At 40.3% G+C, this 21,230-nt stretch overlaps 3 protein-coding genes across 5 annotated transcripts; all 3 read right to left on the bottom strand.

Moving 5' to 3' along the window:
• Nucleotides 1-3,924: 3,924 nt before the first annotated feature.
• Nucleotides 3,925-6,334, bottom strand: LOC104424360 (receptor-like serine/threonine-protein kinase At4g25390; the record flags this gene model as incomplete). The annotated part of the gene is given in 2 exon segments (XM_010036750.3): nt 3,925-6,008; nt 6,011-6,334. Coding segments are annotated over 2 exon segments (2,073 nt in total), but the record flags the coding sequence as incomplete, so codon positions are not given.
• Nucleotides 6,335-8,524: 2,190 nt separating this feature from the next.
• On the bottom strand, nt 8,525-11,639 carry LOC104424359 (hexose carrier protein HEX6). 2 transcript variants are annotated; one of them, XM_010036749.3, is made up of 3 exons: nt 11,002-11,639; nt 10,405-10,727; nt 8,525-10,100 (listed from the first exon to the last, which is right to left on the bottom strand). In XM_010036749.3, exons 1-3 carry the CDS (start codon nt 11,132-11,134, stop codon nt 9,027-9,029), a joined length of 1,530 nt encoding a protein of 509 aa, XP_010035051.3. In that variant the 5' UTR covers nt 11,135-11,639; the 3' UTR covers nt 8,525-9,026. The 2 variants fall into 2 exon arrangements, with proteins under 2 accessions (XP_010035051.3, XP_018721004.2); XM_018865459.2 differs by having other exon boundaries at nt 10,405-10,757; nt 11,002-11,143.
• A 144-nt stretch (nt 11,640-11,783) lies between these two features.
• Nucleotides 11,784-14,696, bottom strand: LOC104424358 (hexose carrier protein HEX6). 2 transcript variants are annotated; one of them, XM_010036746.3, is made up of 3 exons: nt 13,985-14,696; nt 13,310-13,632; nt 11,784-12,996 (listed from the first exon to the last, which is right to left on the bottom strand). In XM_010036746.3, exons 1-3 carry the CDS (start codon nt 14,373-14,375, stop codon nt 11,923-11,925), a joined length of 1,788 nt encoding a protein of 595 aa, XP_010035048.3. In that variant the 5' UTR covers nt 14,376-14,696; the 3' UTR covers nt 11,784-11,922. The 2 variants fall into 2 exon arrangements, with proteins under 2 accessions (XP_010035048.3, XP_039160205.1); XM_039304271.1 differs by lacking the exon at nt 13,985-14,696 and adding an exon at nt 13,738-13,957.
• Nucleotides 14,697-21,230: the final 6,534 nt, after the last annotated feature.

Raw genomic sequence — 21,230 nt, 5'->3', positions numbered from 1 at the left:
ATTTTTCACAAAACAAATAGAGTCAATCATGGTAGAACCAATAGTTTCAATTTAAACAACCAAGAAATATAGACCAACCAATCGGCATATATATAATGTAAGATGGATCCAAAGTTAATTGTACCCATTGATGTTGGATTTGCAGTTGCATGCGAACCTAAAATTAACATAGGACTTTGAATCAACATCAAACAAGAAGTGGCTTGTTGAGTAACCAACTATATTGCCACATAAAAATCTATTCTACTAGGGTGATGAAAAATCGCACTACCAATGTTTGGATTGCCTTCATAACATAAGCAATTCTCATGCAATGCAACTATGCAAAAATTTGGGGAAAATATCAAAAGGATCCTGCACTCATTGCACTTTTACCAATTCAATTATAAACATTTTAATTAACCAATTTAGCTTTAAATTTTTTGACATTTTGTTAATTCAATCAATTCGGATGACCAAAAATCACTGATGTAGATGTCAATCATCTTATATAACACCGCCAATGTAGACGGGGACAACTTTTATAATTTAAAAAAAAAAATCTAATTTTTTTCTTTTTCTTTTCCTGTTCATTATGGAGGGGAGGGCCACCCTCGCCAAATTTGGCAAGGGTAGTGATCGAACAAGGTTGCCATCAACTCTTATAAGGCACAAAGAAAAAAAAAAAGAAATAAAATAATAAACAATTCAAGAAGTACTTTAAAAAATTAAAAAGAAATTATTCATGTTAATGTCGATGGTGCTACATAAGATGGTTGGCATCTATATTAGCAATTTCTGACCAAAATTAGTTGAATAGGAATAGAATGGATTGACAAATTTTCAAAAGTTTTAGGATTAAATTAATCATATCAAAAGTTTTAGAACTAAATTAATATATTATGAAGTACTGACACTCTTCAAAAGTTTTCGTGTCATATCGAATATTCCGACACGTGTTTGACACTCTTCATCACTCTCTTCAACACTATTGAGTACTCTCAGATACTCGATCAACACGTGTAGGAAAATTCGACACTTGGTCAACTTCCCCGACACTCGAGTCGGAATTCAATATGTTCCGATATATGATTCCAAAATACAAGGTCAATTTCAAAAAATTTCAATAAATAAGAGTTCAAAATGTATATATATTAAAAAATAAAATAAAAATAATAAACAATAAATTTGAAAATAAGAAAAACTTAGTTTTCTTTTCTAATTTTCACTTTTCGTGATACATAATTCACCTTTAAGATTTTTTTTCCTCTTCTAACACGTCTGACACGCAAATTCAGAATATGAATTACTTATTTTTTTTTTCCAAATTTTATGAATTATTAGAATGGAGTTAATTTGTCAAATTGAAATGATAAATAATATTAATAAATTGCGGGTTACTATTTTTAATGTAAATTTATTCTAGACTTTATTATTATTTATTTATTTGTGAATTTGAATCAAATTAATTTGATTGAAATAATTTTTATAACTTATTATGTATATATAAAAATATAGAATGGGTTTCAACGTATCGGAATTATTTGTTTTTTTAGAAACGACGTGTCGATGTATTGTATCGTATCATATCGTGTCATGTATTGTGTGTTAGTGTAAGTATTACTTAAAACTTTTTATAATTTTTCCAAAATAATCGGCCAACCATTTCACAACGCATCCTCATTATTTGCAACTAAGCAAAGAAGAGCACAGAAGCGGCTTCCAATGATCCCTGCAACCTAATCCGATATACTGAACACCATCCGCAACTGGATTGCTCATGCGTCAACCCGTGCATATGGTCTGAGGCTAAGCTGGTGTGCGAACAAATGCCATGCATAAGGGGCTCTATCTATGTGTACTTTAGGCCTTTTTGGCAACAGGTTAAATAGTGAAAAAAAAATAGAAATCTGTTTAATAATATCATTTTTTTTATTCTAGGGAATAAATTTGAAATAGAAAAAAAAAGTGAAAAAAAAAGTTATATTTTAACAACTCGAAAATCAAGCAATTTTCTTCTCTTTTTCTTTTTTCTTTAGCTGGCTCAAGCCTTGCCTAACCATTGATGAGACTCGACCTCACCCAACCACCGCAAGGTGCCTAGTCATAGCGAGGCTCGACCTCACTAGCAACTAGCTAGAGGAGGAGGACAAGAAGAACGAAAAAAAAAAATATCTATAATAAAATTATTTTAAAAATTAAAAGAAATTTTAAGTCACAAAAAAATTTGAAAGTTGTACCAAATGCATTTCTATTTTGAGAATAAAAATTATGCAATTTTTGTTTATTAATCCTACTTTACTTCTATTTTAACTCTTATTTTTAGACTTTTGATTTACCTTTTTGCAATGTGTGAAAGTTGAAACTCATGCTTAAAACTAAATTATCCAAACCCCAACCTCCTAAGAATGTGGAAATTCGAATTTCCCACCTACTCCTTCCCTGTGGGAAGAGTGACCGCAAATCTCAGTGGCTAAAAAATTTGTGCAATTGACTAATGCCTTTAAATACTCAAAAACTCATCCAAGAGACAAAATAAATAAAAAATGAAAAAATTATTTCTAAATATAAATCATTTTCGAGAACAGAATAATTACTAAATAGACCCTTAACAAGTCCCATAAGGTGGAAGACCTATGAATCTCAAGCATCGATCAAAATCAAAGAGGCAAAAGACCGTCCATAGCAATCTTAGCTACAAAAATTTGTGTGAAGGAAAAGCGATAATTAGCCAAAAGTCACATCCGACAGAACCATTAACTTCAATTGCGGATGCCCTCTCTAATAGCACTGAAGGCTAAAAGCTTTGGAAAAAGAAATTAGAATTCTAATCTGAATTATAATCCATATTGTGAATCTTACAAAATTAGCATTTGTAAATCATAACTGCAGCAAAGCAATGTACAGGAGGTACATGGGGAGCAAGGACATTATTTCCGACTCAAAAAACAACAATCGAGCATTTCCCAATCTCATATTCCCCAGTATCATCTATCAGAGAGTAAAGAGCAAAGAAACAAGAAATCAAGCAAACCATATTCCCCTTACAAGTTACAAGTATGTCATCATGAAGAATCTCAATATCCATCAGCATGCTAAGACCATGATTGACAACTTGCCAGAATCTCTTTACAACTGGTCAAGCTTATGCCAGGAATCATCATGAACTCTCATTCTCAAGCAATATCAATTGCCCATGCTGTAACTGGGGAAACAACCCATAATTCATCCTTTCAAGCTGAAGCAAGAGGTTACAGCTGGATTGAGATCGTGCACAGATCATTTAAACTTAATCTACTGCTGGAGAGAGACAAAACTCATCCCCCCATTAGGGGAAACTGGATTTTATGATATCATTCAAAAATTAAAGTTTATCCAGACATGCCCTTAGACTTCTTAAGTAGAAGTCCTACCAAATGCTCTTCATAATTTGGAAATTACTAACTTGAAAGGAAGGGAGGTAGTTTCCTTTTGTGAAAGTTTTATGAAGGCAATGAAAATGAATGTGACATTCTCAGGGTTGGGATGGGAACGATTTAGTTTTGAACGTGAATTTCAACTGTCACGCCATGCATCTTTATAGAAGCAAAAATTTGAGAGTAGTAGGAGTGGAGTAGAATCGATTAAAAAAAAAAAATTTCATGCCACCCATAAAATGGATTCGACATTATTACAATGAATAGATATTGCCAGGACAATGTGACCAAGTTTTGCAAGTTGGCAACCTTCCACAGAAATCCCATTTATTGCGACTTTTTATACGACTCTGGAATTTGTCAATAGGTGTCCTAACATGTCCTTTCTTTGCTGCCATTTTTGTCTGGACGCCATAACAAACAGTACTAAATTACGGGCACTTTCAATCCAGCAGAAAAAAGATAAACCGAGCTAGTTTCTTTTCAGTGGAGCTGAAGAGGTAAATAGAAGAAAGACGGACTGTTCAAATATAAGAAACTAGTGAAATTTACTAATAAACTCATCACAAGAATATGGAACACAGACCATCTGCAGTAAAGCAGAGCCACCCACTTTTGCATTCCACAAACATTGTGTAAAGGTGAGATGAAGGGGGTCCTATGTATTGATTCTCAGTATCTCCCAAACTATCACAATAAAAAAAGGAACATTCTAAATTAGCAACTCATATCAGCACACATAGAGAAGCATGTGAAGAAAAAGCCAAATCCATTAAATAAAAATGAAAATACAAAAACAGATTTCTTTACACAGATCATCCGCAGAGATGAAGAAAGGGCGTCAACAATTCGGATGTTGCGAACTCACCGGAGTTTCCTCTGCGACTTAAAAGGAAATCGGGAGGGTGGTGAAGGAGATAACTCCGATGGCAATTGCGGCGGTTCAGAGACCCCTGTAAGCATTGCCACGACCTCCTTCATGGAAGGCCTGCGTATAGGCGACTTTTGCAAACAAAGTAGAGCGACCGTGATGCACAAAAGTGCTTGTTCACGATCCAAAGACTGAATAGACTGATCGACCAAATCGACAAGCTTTCTGCTCCGGGCGAGATGGCGAGCCCAAGATAAAAGATTGGCACGCTGGAATTCCGACATGGGCGAGCTGGTCACCTGAAGCGGGCGACGTCCGGCAATAAGAACCAACAACAACACTCCAAAACTGTACACATCGCACTTTTCCGAGAGATCGCCGCCGCCGCCATACTCAGGGGCAATATAACAAACAGTTCCCCTCATGCTGGGAGTACTACTAACGCCACCACTCTTCGGAATCTCTCCGGAAAAATCATAGCTGTTCCGTCGACCTCTCCATAGCTCTCCACTCAGGCCATCCAACCACCAGTCCACACTACTTCTACTACTCCTCCTGCTCCTACTCTTACTCTTCTTCTTCCTATCTGCATATACCTCCTCATCCCTGGGCCACCAATCTTCCTCTGCACAATTATCATCACTGACCCCCATTTGCCGCTTCTTCTTCTTCTTCTTCCTCGCGAGTTCCTCACAGTACTCCTCCCTCCACCACTCTCTCGCGGGCCTTCTCTTCTCCTTCTTCGTGCTCTTCGCATTCTTCTCTTCGTCCATGGATACCCACCATTCCATCCGCTTTTTATTCTTCTTCTTCTCCGGTTTCGCAACAGTCCCCTTGCTCGAAGAACCGGCCCCCAACCAGTCGCTCTTCGGCCTCTCCTTCTTGATCTCAGTTCCAATCCATTCCATCACATAATCTTTCACCACTCCAGTCCCCGGAGCCCCATTATCCTGCTTCCACCACCAATCTTTCCCGGAAACACTCTTCATCATCCCCTTATAGCTTCTCTTCCCACTATCAACGCTCGACTTATCGAAGTTCGCCTCCGGTGATGTAGTTGCCAAGCCTCCCATGGTCTGTGGAGATGCCGTCACCGCCTCGGGCGATGTCTCTGAGATCGGAATCCTAACAAAACTCTCGGGCGACTGATCCACACTGCCGGCGTTGAATTCCTCGACTGCGGTGGTGGCTACGCTCTCCGTATCCTCGAGCACAGATCCAGCATCCTCTGCTGCAGCACCAGCACCATTACTCTCAACCTCGACCTTATTAGCCTCAGATCCACCATTCGCCTTCCCTAAATCGCTCTCCAACACGGTAATTTCGCACTGATTCTCCGATTTCAATCTCGCGAGGCCAAAGTCCCCGATTTTGGCCGAGAAGTGCTGGTCCAAAAGAACATTACTAGGCTTGATGTCACCATGAATGATGGGCGGATCTAGAGAGTGGAGGTACTCGATACCTTTCGCTATGTCAACCGCAACGGAGACTCTCTTCTTCCACTCCATCAACTCCGGACACTTCCTATGTAACAGTGCGTCCTGGAGATTACCGTTGGCCATCAGCTCGTAGACTATCAACATTCTGCGACGCTTCTTGTTGAAGGAGAACCCTAGCGCCGGGAGCGTGTAAGGCGAGTTGAGAATCCCGCCGAAGAAGAGCTCGTTCTGGAACTCCCGCTCGCCCTGGAGGGAGCCCGAGTCCATGAGCTTGACGGCGATCGGCTTGTTCACCGGCGGGAGGGGGCGCCGGAGAACACGGACCCGAAGCCGCCCTGGCCGAGGCGGTTCGCCGCGGCGAACGCGCCGGTGGAGCGGCGGAGGGCGGCGTAGGGGAACCGGTACGGGGGCTTGGAGTCCTCGGCGGGGGCGGTGCGCTTGCGGGTGAGCTTGCGGAAGAGGACGACGAGGAGGAGGAGGCAGGAGAAGGCGGCGGCGGAGGCGACGAGCGGGGTGAAGACCCGCGGCGGGGCGGCGGCGTGGTGGCCGCCCCCGGGAGCAGGCGCTGCGGCGCCGGCTCCGGCGACGACGGCGGAGAAGGCGGCGACGACATGGGGCGAGTTCACCGGAGCTCAGCGGCGGCGGCGGCGGCGGCGGCGGCGATCTGGCATCATTTCCAGTGAAACAGTGAAGTAGAAGAGGGAGAAGAAGATGGAGAAGATGGAAGATGGAGAGGAGGGGAAGAGGAAGGAGAGAGAGAGAGAGAGATGACGGGAAGATCGGGGCCGTTGTTTGACCGCGTGGGGATCCGTTGGGGGAGGGGATCAGACGGACGTGGGAGTCTCTGACCGCGACTGCTGCTGCCATTCGTTATTAGTAGTAACTAATGCTTTTTCCCCTTGCTTTGCTTAAAGCCCCCATACCATAATCTCCTTCTCCTTCTCCTTCTTCTTTTTTTTCCTTTTCTCTTTCTTTCTTTTTTTTTTTTTTTTTTTTGGCTTCCGAGGAAAAAATCTAAGTGGTCCTCCCTTCTTTTGACTTAAGAAATTGAGATAAATGCAATTGGTTAGTCCAGCAAAACACCCAACAAATTTGTAAAGTAGTAAAGAGCTTCTTCTCTTTCTAGACTAACATTGTAGAGGTTTGATGCTGCTTTAAAAGCCTTTACTTTCTCATTTCTAGGGAGGTCCATTTATTTTAGCAGAAAAATTATACGATTTGGAACAATATTCTTTAAAAAAAAAAAATAACCAGCTGTATTGCTTACAAAAATATTATATTAATTGAAAATATTTCCATCATCTACAAAGACATTTGAGCATAAATTATTGGCTATAGCCAATCATTTGTTTCACTACTTGATGATAAAAGCAAATATTTTCTATGGATATCATCTTTAAGAAAAATGGTCAGATTTTATTTATTTGGTAATTTAAGGAAAGTAGTTTCCTTCTTACTAAAAGGGAAGTTATTTGCCCCCATCTAAGCTTTCTATTTTCGGGTCATGTAAAACGTCTTTTTTTAGATGGATCGATTTTTTCATCATCTAAATACTGAGTTAGAAAATAATTTCCCTAAAACAAGTTTTCTTCCCCCAAACAAACGGATCTTTAGTTGAAAAACGGAATAGAGATTTTTCAACGGAATCAAATAAGATCATGCAAAGGTCCACGAGATTTATCGATTCACGTGCTTGCAAAGCAAATGTGAAGATGGAGATAACGTCCATCAACGTATTTTGCTGAAATAAACAAGAAAATAAAATGCCGATCAATTTGAAAACGGTTGAATTGCTCAATATTTTAATTTGGACGTGACAAAAGGTCAAGGTTGAACTCACAGTTATGGCTGTCGCAATCGCATGTTAAAATATTAGATAATTAAGATTGTTACTTCATGGGTCGCGTGTCATTAACGTTGTGCTCCAATCGATTTAGTGGCGGAAAGAAGTTAGGTGAGAATTGGGTTTCTACCGCGGAGAAAAATTAGGCCTTTCTGGTGATGATGCGATAGCGCGTGGAAAAGGGCGCAAAAGGTGGAGAAAATAATTAGGAGGGGCAGATAATTCATGCGAATCAGAGCCCAAATCCATCATCACATCTCCACCCAAAAAAAAAAAAAAGGCGATTCCGCTTTTCTCTTCATCGCCACACCAATTCGTCTTTGATCGAACCGGATCGGACCGGACCGGGGAGTTCCCGTCAGGCTCCGTTCGTGTCATTTTCCGGCGTGGAAAACGAATTTGCGGGAGAGGGGTACAGCGGGCGAATACGACTCTTGTCCGCTTCCCTTCGCGAAATTCAAAGGCGTTCGTGCCCCGTCACATCGAGTGGTTCTCCGCCGGTAGGTTTTGACATTCGTGAAAGCATTGATTTCGCCCACTTGGCTTGTTCTGCCGCTGATTCCGTCATCCTGATGGGGACTTCTCGCTTAGCCCAATTTGCCGAAAGCCCATCTGGAAACCGAGTGAGACTCTGCCAAAGTTTTAAAAAAAAAAAAAGGAAAAAAATTGACATTTTGATCCTCGGAAGCATCTCTGACTTTTCTTGTAAGCATGTGTGCGAACGGCATAGATGCCATTGACGAGAAAGATCCAAGCAAAAGCGTCCAGCTCTCGTTAGGACACTGATCTCTCTTTGGTTAATAATGTCAACCTCCGACCACGTCCTTGGCTGTCGACGGTGAAAACGACATGGCGGAATTCAGCATGCATGTGTCGAAGAATGATTCGCTCGTTTCACCGATCAAAACAGAGTCCTCTGTTCTTTGACTACATTATTGAGATGGTGGATCGATTTTGTTGACCTGTTCCTTTTTTCTTTTTTTTATATAAATTTTGGGATGTGGGGTCTTGGTGTTTTGATGGATGAAGAAAGAGTCAAGAAAAGATTGCGGGGCGTGGTGGGATGGTTTTCGAGTATGGATGAAAGCTGGTTTGACCATGTGCCTTTTGCCTTTGCCTTCACAACACTCAAAGCTTCTCTGTTTCTTTGGGGCACTGAAATCAACGTTGCCGTCGAACAAAAGAGACGCCGATGATTGCTCAATCAACGGAGCTTTTTCTGCATCCAGCTGTCATCGGATCCTCCATGCGCGCCACCATCGTCGCCGCTCCTGTCCAAACCTTTCTTGGATGCTCTCTGGCATGACCTTATAGAGAGATGAAAAAGCGCGACATCGCGCCATTTTTAGAGTATACAAGTGCTCGCATTCATCAAGAACTTTAAATTTATCTAATTCTGAATAATGAGAGACTGAAGAGCAGTCCGGAATGTGATTGTGATTATCCAGCTTATGTTCCTCTGCACTGAAAGAGCAGAGTCAGGCTTCGATCTTATCGGTCTTGACATCGATCTCCGCCACGATCTTCTTCCAGAACCAGTGCTCCCTCCAGATCTTATCCATTTGCTCGATCGGCACGTTCTTCGTCTCTGGCAAAAAGAGATGAACGAACACGGTCATGATTGCCGCCCACCCGCCAAAGAAGAAGAACAGCCCCGACTTGAAGTGGCACAGCATGGACAAAAAGGTCTGCGCCACTAGGTATGTGAAGAGAAATCCGACCGCAACCGTTATGCTCTGCCCCGCCGATCGGATCTCTAAGGGGAATATTTCGCTGGGAACCAACCACCCCAGAGGTCCCCACGACCAGCAAAACCCGGCGACATATATGCATACCAAGACAATTACCGAGTATGCGTAGGGCTTGCTGATTTCACTGTGATCTCCGAGCTTAGCTGCCATTATTCCTCCGGCCATTAATTGTGCCGCCAGCATTTGGAGACCCCCGATCATGAACAGCTTCCTTCGACCGAGCTTATCTACTAAAAGCATGCATATAAATATTGAAACAACTCCGACGATGCCGGTAATGACTGCTGATAAAAGAGAAGCACTCTCTCCTAATCCGATTGTTCTGAATAGCACGGGGGCATAGAACGAAATGACATTAATTCCTGTGACTATCTGGAAAAAGGGAATGGCAATGGACATGACTAGTTGAGGCCTGTACTTCCTTTTGATGATGTTTCTGAAAGGATGGCGGACAGTTTTCGAGATCAAGCTCGCTTTGACAAGATCATCTAGCTCTGCTTGAACATCGTCTGTGCCTCGGATACGCCGCAACATGGATTTGGCCTTGTCTATGTCGCTGCTTCTCTGGATTAAGCTGTTTGGCGTTTCAGGGAGAAAAAATGCACCGAAAATTAGGGTTGTTGCAGGAACTGCAGCCATGGCTAGGGAGATTCTCCACCCCCAACCCCCTTCTATTTTCTCAGTGCCATAGTTGATGAGATTAGCAAATAAAACGCCAATTCCTATACACAATTCGAAGCCATTGTTGAAAAATCCTCGATGACGTGGAGGCGCCATTTCAGAGATGTACAGAGGGACTGACTGCAAATCAAGAAGGAAGACAATGTCAAAGGCATATCTTTTTAGACAGAACACCATTGGCATAGTTTTTGGCTAGCGAGTGATGGAAGACAATTACAAGCTTGCCTGTCAAACTGATCTTAAAATGTTCTATGAAATGCTTCAATTCTAGTTTCAAAGACAGATCATGCAACTGTTAATGGAACGACCTTAAGAAAAACGGTTAAAGGAAAGTAGACAAATTGGTCAGCTGATCAGATTTGGCTTAGTAAAACAGAATGGACTAGTCTTGATGATTGCACTCCTAGTACGACAATAAAAGAACCTGGTTTGCGAAGCCAACTCCGATCCCAAGAAGAACACGGCCAAATATCAACATGGCCACATTGGAAGCTGCACCTCCGAGAGCCGAACCAGCAAGAAAAGCAGCCCCGCCGGCAAGAATGGAGGGCCGGCGTCCAAAATATCTCGTGACCGAGGAGGCAAAGAAGGAAGCTACAAGGCCGGCTATGTACAAGGAGGAGGTGAACAAGGTCAAGAGTTGGCTGTCAAATTTGCAGTAGTTGCTGAGCTTTGTGTCTTCTCTCATCTTATCATACACTTTTGGGAAGAATTTCTTCAAAAATGGCTCCATCGATGTAACTCCACCTTAAGAAAAGGCATGTTCTTCTATCAGCACTGATAAAAGAAAACGTTCGACACTAAGCACTATCTCATAAGCATTAAACACGGAAGAATTTCTTCAAAAATGGCTTCATCGATGTCACTCCACCTCAAGAAAAGACCCGTTCTTTTATCAGCACTGACAAGAAAAAAATGTTCGACACTCTCTAAACTCATAAGAAGCTCTATCTCAGAAGTATTAAAGAGTAACCGAACATAGAAAAACACACATAATATCCTGCGAAATGGCTGAACAAACCTGATATTCCAATGTCATAGCCGAAAATAATGCCACCGGTGGCAGCCACTGCACAAGCAAAGACAACAAATGGAGTAATTCTTCCATTGTATCTACACGTTCCTCCGTTTTCTATAGCTTCTCCTACGGCCATGGCTTTCTGCAATAACACACGGTAGGGAGATGAAATAAAAGATAGCCTAATGGCCAGTCCTTCTCGCTATATTAGCGGGCTCAAATCATCTGGGACTATATGGCAGCACGAGTGGTTGAAAATGGAAGGGTTTGTGTGGCCTAGATCCCAAACTGCGACCAGACACAAGCTTGTTTGATACTGTAAGAATAATCAGAAGATCCCTATGTGTCGTTGAATCGAATTATAGAAGAAACTGCCGTTGCCAAACAATCGAGCCCATCTCACATTGGACCAGCACTTGCTATTTTGGCGGTCCTTCCCCTTGATGATTGGTAGTTAGATTGACTGGCCAGAAATGACAGAGTGAAGAGGGATGGGACTTTTCTGCTTTGAGTGCAAGAGGCCAATGAGATGATAAGCTTGAGTTTGTTTATTGTACAGCTTCCATCAGCTAGTTTCAATTGAATAATTTTCCAAAAATAGTTTCAGCTTTTTGTTTCTTGAAAGTAGTATGTTATTGTTTTTGGGATGAGTATAGTCACATGCCAGTTGACTCAGAGAACTCTTCGGACGCTAATGTGGTTGCATAACAGATGAATTTTTCGAGTGTGATCAATTTTTTTTCGCGGCTTCCTACGACAGAATTTGACTAATTAGGAAAAGAAAATTACAATAAACTAGTGAATAGGCTTGATAGCGACGGTCTGATTGTCTTAAACAAGTGGTAGTGAAAAGGTTTAAACAGCAACAAGGGCCGCTGCAAAAATCAATATGAGCTTGTGGATACACTACTGAAAATAGCATCATCATGCTTCAGTTTTGTCAATATGAACGTCCATTTCTCCCATTACGTTCTTCCAAAACCAATGCTCCCTCCAGATCTTATTCATCTGCTCGAGTGGCACATTCTTCGTCTCCGGCAACAGTAGATACACAAAAGCGGTCATGATCACCACCCACCCGCCAAAAAAGAAGAATATCCCTGACTTGAAGTGGCACAGCATTAACAAGAAAGTTTGCGCAACTAAGAATGTAAAGAGAAATCCAACCGCGACTGTTATACTCTGTCCTGCTGATCGGATCTCTAGTGGGTATATTTCGCTTGGGACCAACCATCCAAGAGGTCCCCACGACCAAGCGAACCCTGCAACGTATATGCATATCAAAACAAGTACCAAATAACCATAAGCTTGGCTAATTCCTCCGTGATCTCCAAGCTTAGAGGCCATGATTCCTCCAACCATTGCTTGCGAGGCAAGCATTTGAAACCCTCCAATCATGAACAACTTTCTTCGACCAAGCTTATCCACCACAAGCATGGATATGAATGTCGAAATAGTTCCCACGAGACCCGTTACAACTGCTGATAAAAGAGAAGCACTTTCTCCTAAACCAATTGTTCTGAACAAAACCGGCGCATAAAATGAGATAACATTGATTCCTGTTACCTGTTGAAAAAAGGGAATGGCAATGGACATGACCAGTTGAGGTCTATATTCTCTTTGGATTATATTTCGGAATGGGTGATCGACAGTTTTTGAGATCGAACTTGCTTTGACGAGATCGTTCAATTCTGCTTGGACATCATTGACGCCCCGAATGCGTCGCAACATTGCCTCGGCCTTTTCATGATCATCACTTCTCTGGATTAGGCTGTTGGCTGTTTCGGGGAGGAAAAGTGCACCAACTGTGAGAATGGAAGCCGGAACTGCAGCCATGGCTAAGGAGATTCTCCAACCCCAACCACCTTCAATTTTCTCTGTACCATAGTTGATGAGATTAGCTGATAGAACACCAATTCCTACACAGAATTGGAAGCCATTGTTGAACAGTCCTCGGTGTCTTGGAGGTGCCATCTCTGAGATATACAGAGGGACTGACTGCAAATAAAAAAGTATTATAGCGAAACATAGTTCCTCTTGAACATGGCAGTCCAGAAACTTTAGAAGAATAATGATCAGACTGATATGAGGCTTGTCTAGGACATTGCTTGATAAATGTACAGACATTACTGAACAATTTAATGTAGTAAACTGGTTTACTTCTTGCTGATTGTCATCACAACACTAAGAAGTGATTCACCTAGCAAAAGCTAGTGATATGTCAAGTAGAATTCTAACTAAAACAAGTTGAAGATAAGTTTTTAACAACAACAAAAAAGAACAAACTCCCAAACAGCAAGTGTGTTGATACCTGGTTCGCAAAGCCGACCCCAACGCCGAGCAGAATGCGGCCGAATATCAGCATGTACACATTAGAAGCTGCCCCTCCAAGGGCTGAACCCGCAAGGAAGGAAGCCCCGCCAACGAGTATGGATGGCTTTCGTCCAAAAGCTCTTGTGACCGAGGAGGCGAAAAAGGAAGCCACAAGGCCGGATATGTACAACGAGGATGTGAATAAAGTTAAGAGTTGGTTGTCATATTTACAATAGTTGCTGATCTTGGTGTCTTTATTCACCTTATCGTACACATCGCGGAAGAATTTCTTCAGAAATGGTTCCATTGAGGTGACGCCACCTGAAAAGGAATGATCATGTAGCATTTCTATTAGCTAATTTTCGTGAGATTACTAACGGTATCTTGCAGGAGGATCGTATTTATGGTTAAGGAAGTTGAGCTCACATCCAACTCTCATCCTAAAAAATTGGATACTTGGCATTTATTCCACATCACTAGCTTAATTAGCTTAATCTCTTCAATGGAATCTCGCACTGACCTGCAACCGTCCCGCTATGAGATCACAACAAGCACCCCCAACACATATGATCTAAGTCGTCATGTTAATTTACGCCGTTCATATAAAAACAATGAAGCTGCTAAGACCGAGCCTAAGCCAAGTATCACTGCAAGAAAATCGAAGAAAACATACCCGATATACCGATGTCATATCCGAAGATAATTCCTCCCGTGGCGGCCACCATACAAGAAACGGCAACAAACACCGTGATTCGACCATTGTACAGCACAGCAGGTTCATTAGACACAGCTACTCCCACAGCCATGGCTTTCCTCCAATGGCACACTTCACAGAAATTAGAGCCACTTCTCGAGTCTTGACAAGTAAAGACAGCAGCATCGAGAAGAAAGATAGCGCTTCTGTATTCTAGTGTGGAAAAACCAAAAACAGCATCTTGGACTGCAATTTTGTACAGAGCAAGCACGTGGGGGTTGACCTTGAACTTGAACTGGAGAAGGAAAAGTAAGATTTTGTTGCGTGGATGAGCTTCTCTGGCAGGACAAGACGGTAGAGAACAAAGCATTCTCTCTCTTTTGCGTGGTCGTCAGCCCTTGACTAGAGTTTAGTGATTCACAATTCTCGGCTTATCAGTAAAGATTCTTTCTTTAAAACTACAGTAATTGCATTGACAAAACATGACTCGGGAAATCTAGGAGGCACTTTGTTGTCGTCACTTGGGGGCTCAAGGCATGATGGTCAGCTTTAGGTGGCTGGAAAAAATTAGTAGAAATGGACGAGGAAAACACAGCGCAAAGTCAAATAAAAGATAAGAGGCAGGGACGGTAAGAAAATTCTCTTCGAGAATGATTCATACATTACTCCACCCATAAAAAAGAAAAGCTCTAGATAAGGTAATACTTCTATACTTTGAAAAGTAATGTTTCTTTTTTTTCTTTTTTCTTTTTTTGCACTGAATGAGTAACTTATTTATCTAGCAGATTTGATCAATGAAAGAAAAACACGTTCTGCATCTTAGATCGTCGTATTCAAGAGAGAAACACAGAAAGCTTGGTAAAGTGGTAAAAATGAAATTTGATGACAATGAATGCCTAGAGCATGTTATTATTGGGGTTCTCCAATCAAAATTGTTTTAAATTAAAACTAAGGCGGCTCAAAATTCACCCTTGAAATGGTTTCATCGATCCCCTATAGGATAGAAAAAATGAAATTATCCAAATTGTGGTTTCCATTCCACACCTTCTTTATCTCCAGCAAGTCTTCATGCTTAACCTTCTTACCTTTATTATGCTTTTTTATTTTATTTTATTTTAATGTTAGAGATAATTGGAATATTTTTCTATAGTGTTAATAATTAGGACGTTTCAATGGTCCCGCATTTCCTTCTCCCAATAATAGCGGGCAGGGCTCCCTTTTTTCCTGTTCCAAAGTTGCTGTGGCTATACTGAAGTAAAGTACGTGATCAACAAAATCGTAGTTGTGAGCCAATGTTGAGGCCCTCAATGAAATTGCCAGTGACATGTGTGAAGGAAGTATCCCGAGAAAATCCAATAAAAACCCACGAAGAGAAGAAGAATTAGGTGAGAAAATGGGTGTTTTTTTAGGCTCGTTATTCGAGAGGAGAGAGAGAAGAAATGGTGCCATGTTGTATGGTAAGGAAGAGGTACATGAAGCCGTTGGTGAAACCCAGAAAACATTCTCAGCCTCGCACTCCTCGTACTTCCTAGCGCTACACAATACACGACACCAAATCCGTCCTCCACCAATTCACAACCTTGAGACAACCCTCCACCTCCATTGCTGTCCTGCATCACTTGTCAACGTTGCTACCTTCTCCACCATGGCCGAGCCCAGCCCCTCTCAATCCCAACTTCAACACTTAAAACTTCTAATCCTGTGATCATCCCCCCAGCCTTGCCACTCCTACCCTCTCCATCATTCAAAAACTTTTGCCCTTTCTTTTTAAAGAAATGATGCCATTCTTCATTTGACTTTGCAACTGATTAGTGGATCAATTTCAACACCATGAACAATACAGCCAGACAAATGATATACAATAGCTATTCTAACGACCAAAATGAAACTCTCGACATTGAAGTCACCGATAGAATCGCAAATGGAGAATGCCCCACCACAAAACATCTCTAATTGCATCACATTCTCTTGCACCTTTGAACACTAGGCAAATAGCCAGAAGGATTTTGGTTGAATGACCTTAACCCGAGCAGCGCAAGCTTCGAGCTCAGAGGGCAAGGTTTGGCGGGTGAGGCTAGAGGTGCACATGAGCAACAGGGAGAGAGGGAGAGAAAAGGAGAGAGATGCAAGGAGCTAATAAGAGATAGAATAAGTGGGGAGTAGACCTATGATTTGGGTAATATCATCTTTTAAATTTTATAGGAGTGAGTTTAGCGTCGCCCTAAAACTATGATTGTAGTTATTTACTATAAATGAAAATACTTTTTCTTTCTTTTGTAATATTCCGGTTTTGAGGGGCACTCTTGTTTTCTTTTTTTATTTTTGGTATTTTGAAAGACATAATGACATCATTCATAGGGCAAGATGGAAAATTCTTGTAATCATCTATCTTTAATATTTATAACACCATATGCCAGTTTAACCAAAAAAGAGCTTAAACATGTAAGCCTTCTGACTGAAGGCTGGCTGAAATTCATTAGTAAAATACAATTAAACCATAAAAAGTTCAAAATACTTAATATAAACCATAAATATATAACTTCACATCTTGTTAATTCACTTGAACTTCTAAACATTTGAAAACCAAACAAACAACACATAATTAATGCTCAACAAAAGTTTTAAATTGAGACCAACCGGCTTGTTGAAGAGGAAAGAGGCTTCGGTTGACCATTAGGCAGGGTCCATTTGCAAATAGCATTTGCTAGCTAATTGGAATAATTTAATATTTATTTTTCACAAGGGAAGAAAGGCTATTTAGGAAGTTAGCTATAAAAAAAAATTGAGATACCCCGCTAATTGCACCATAAAACCGAGTTTTGGTGTATTATCATTTGTTACTATCTATACGTGAGGATCATGCATGGTATCATTCTACAAGAAAGACTGATGTATCGTACTCTCATTTCGAGATACTGTCAACATTTACAAAATCAACGGAATTGAGTTTGAAACAAGTATCTTAATACATGATTGACTTTTTCTCTATTAGACACTCCTAAAAGAATCGTATCATTGTTAAATAGTCGTGTGGCAATTTGGTTGCATGGTTTGTCTACGAAATGAATCTGGAGCAAAAAAGGAGTTAATAATCCCATTTAAAAAAAATAAAATTAGCTGTCAATTGATATCTCTCTCGACTAATTTTTACGCACTTCGATATACAAACCTTTGCCAATCGATTTGCATGCTTTTGTCTAGGAAATGATTATGGGTCCAAGAAGGAGTTAATGATTGCAATTTTTGATTTAGCATTCAATTGATATCTCGATCAGTTTTTGCACAACTCGATAAACAAACCTCGGCAGGCAATTTTAAGAATGCACCCTCCTACATTGATTTGCATTCAAGAATTTTAATTCTGAAATGCTCCAAACAATCAAACCCGACACCACAAGGATAAGATCCGACTCTGTTGTCATCTAACCGAGCATTATTGGCAATAATTGCACTTATCAAGAATGCTTACATTATTGGCAATAATTGCATTCAAGATATGTGATTAGCTCTAAATTGGTATACGTGGAGCTCTCTAGGTCACATGCCTTTCTCTTCCACGTAGGAAAAGAAATCTCTAGCGTGATTCATTGAAGTATGTCTTTTCTTCTTTTGGGAAGAGCATTTTGGGTCCAGCAGAAGTCGTGTGCATATTTTCAGAGTGCATGAAATTATGAACGACATAACTATGATAATTCTTTGGTTAAGATTTCCATCAGTTTGATTTTTATTCTCGTGGCCTTAAGATACGCACCGAAAAATCCAAAACTCACACCATCAATATATAATTGTTACAGTGGAATTGATGTCCACCATAATTTTAGTTAATTAGAAAGCGCAAATAGCTACCGTCTTTGATCAAATTTAAAATAAAAATGAAAATGGGAGATATCTAAACGCACATAACGTCCAATAATCACCCATCAATGACTAAATTCGAGGAAATCTTTGTTCATGACCAAAGACATTGATTTTAAGTAATCTGGCAATGATCATCTTGGACCAATGTTTATTGATAAAGGATAATTGCACAATCAGTTCTAAACCTATCATATGCATTTAAATTTATTTGTATACATTTCATTGAATTAACGTAGTCCTAAATCTTTTAATGAACATACTATTAAGTACTCTTCCCAAATTTTCTAACACAGTAGTCCAATCGTCTCTAGTTGTCCTACAAGTCACGGCCGAAGATGTAGATAATGACAAAACGACGTTGTTTTGCTTATTTTTCTAAATTTTCTAAATTTTCTTTCTTTTTTCTTTCTTTCTTTCTTTATTTCCTTCTTTTTTGCGAATTGTCTTCAACCTCTAGATCATCGTACCATGGAATGCTACAAAGCTCAACTAAAAGCAAAAGGCTTTAATCTTTGGTAATTGAATTTGAGGAGACTTTTGCTCCTAATGCACATCTTACTACTGTTTGAAGTATTGTTCCTATCATCTCTATTAAGCGATGGTTTCTATTTTGGATGGATGTCAAAAATATATTTCTTAATGGTGAGCATACTGAGGATGTCTATATGGAGCCCTAACCCAGACACACTCATCCTCCTAATAAACTGTGTCGTCTAAGTGGAGCATTATATGGATTGAAACAAGCTTCTTGTCCATGGTGTTTCAAATTTAGCTCGACAATTGAAAACCTTGCTATTATGTCTATCCCTATGACCATGCTCTCTTTTTGAGCGAACATATTGTGGATATATTATGCTTCTTTATTATGTGGACAACGTGATTATTACTAGCGATGGTTAGCTATTTTCCAAGTTTAAAGGTTGCTCTAATTCCTCTCGTAATTATTCTTCTCAAGCAAAATATGTCATGGATAATCTTTTTCGAGTAGAACTTATTTTTTAACAAGACCTCTAAAGCTCATATTGAGACTCCTATCAAAGTTGATGACAATGATGGAACTACTCTTTGGAATAATTTGCTCTATCGATAATTGATTGGCAGTCTTGTATATCTCAGTGTCATTCATCCTAACATTGCTTCTGTTGTTCACATTATTTGTCAGTCCAAACTTTAGAAGAATGATCAGAGGTATGGAAGGCTTGTCTAGGACAATGCATGAAAAATGTACAGACATTACTAAACAATTTAATGTAGTAAATTGGCTTACTTCTTGCTGATTGTCATCACAACACTAAGAAGTGATTCACCTGGCAAAAGCTAGTGATACCTCAAGCAGAATACTAACTAAAACAAGTTGAAGACAAGTTTTTAACAACAACAAAAAAGAACAAACTCCCAAACAGCAAGTGTGTCGATACCTGGTTCGCAAAGCTGACTCCGGCGCCGAGCAGAATGCGGCCGAATATCAGCATGTGCACATTACAAGCCGCACCTCCGGGGGCCAAACCCGCAAGGAAGGAAGCCCCGCCAGCAAGAGGGGACGGCTTCCGCTCAAAAGCTCCTGTGACCGAGGAGGGGAAGAAGGAAGCCACGAGGCCGGATATGTACAAGGAGGATGTGAATGAGGTTAAGAGCCGGCTGTCATACTTACAGCAGTTGCTGATCTTGGTGTCTTCTTTCATCTTATCGTACATATCGTGGAAGAATTTCTCCGGAAATGGTTCCATTGAGGAGACGCCACCTGAAAAAGGAATGATTACGAAGGCGTAGCAATTCCTGAGGCTTTGACATCATTGGGCCTAGCTGGGCTGGGCTTGTTGAAGAAGAAAGAGGCTTGCGGTCGGCCATTGGCAGGGCCCAATTGCAAATTGTTATTTCGTAGCTACTTGTAATTGCAATGATGTAATATTTGTTTCTTCATGAGGAGAGAAAGGCTATTTAAAGAGTTAGCTGTCAAAAAAATAAAATTGAGATACCCGCTAATCACACCATAAAATTGAGTTTTGGTGTATTATCATTTGTTACCATCTGAGTGTGAGGAACCCGCACGGCAGTCATTTCGCCAGCAAGACAAAGGCATTATATTTTTATTTCAAGATATTGTTAACATTCATAAAATTAATGTAATTGAGCGTGAAACAAGTATCTTGACAGTAACATGATACGCTCAAGAAAGAAATCGTATCCTCGTTAAACAGTTGTGTGGCGATTTGATTGCATGCTTCGTCCAGGAAATGATGCTGGGCCAAACAAGGATCTAATTATCTCATTTTTTATTTTATTTTAGTAGTAAGTTGATATTTTGATCGATTTTATGCAATTTCATAAATAAAATTTCATAGGCGATTTGCGTGCTTTAGTCTAAGAAATGATTAAGGGCCCGGAAAGGAGTTAGTGATTGCATTTTTTTTTAATTAGATAAGTTGATATCTTAATCGGTTTTAACGCAATTCAATTAAAAAAACATTGGCCAACGATTTTAAGACTACACCCCCCTACATTGATTTGCATTCGAGATTATTACTTCTAAAATTCTCCCAACACTTAAGCCCAACACCACATTAGCTTGCACTCAAAATTTTATATAAATAAACCTCTTTCAAGCGATCTTAAAAGTGCATTATCTCACAATGGCCTGCATTCGAGATTTACACCTTTAGAATGCTCCCAATCTAAACCCGAGACGACAAAATAAACTCGCTTGCCATCTAGCGCGACACCTTCACAACGATCGCATTAATAACAATGCTTATCGGGCAATAATTGCAAGTAAAATATGTGATTAGCACTAAATTGCTGTACGTGGAGCTCTCTAGATCACACGCCTCTCTCTTCCACGTAAGAAAAAGAAATCTTTATCGTGGGTTCGACAGAAGTCATGCATAAATTTATATGAGTGCATAAATTTATGCACGACAAATAATGTTAACATCAAAGATACGGTGGTTGAGACTTCATTCTCAGCTTGATTTTCGATACAAGAATTCGTGGCCCGAAGACATGCAGTGAAAAATCCAAAACTATCACCACCGAATGTATAATCACCGCAGTCGAATTGACGTCCATTATGATTTTATTTATTTAGAAAAAAGCACGTATCGACAATCTCTTATATTATTATCATTACGCCATAATTTTATTTAGTCCTTATAGTTGATTGAAATGACGTCCACCGTGATTTTAGTTAATTAGAAAGCGCACGTTTCGACAATCTCTAATCAAATTTAAATAAATCAAACTCAATCAACCTGAAACTTAATCGGGGTTGGTGCTTTAATAGACTCTCAAATTAAATAAGGGGGAACTCTTGTAAACGCATAAAACGTCCAATAACCACCATCAGCGGCTGAAATCAAGGATGTCTTTG

The sequence above is a fragment of the Eucalyptus grandis genome, chromosome 11, assembly GCF_016545825.1.
Source record: "Eucalyptus grandis isolate ANBG69807.140 chromosome 11, ASM1654582v1, whole genome shotgun sequence".
Classification (NCBI taxonomy): domain Eukaryota; kingdom Viridiplantae; phylum Streptophyta; class Magnoliopsida; order Myrtales; family Myrtaceae; genus Eucalyptus; species Eucalyptus grandis.
Note: the sequence above shows the minus strand (reverse complement) of the source record. Positions and strands in the feature narration are given on the sequence as shown.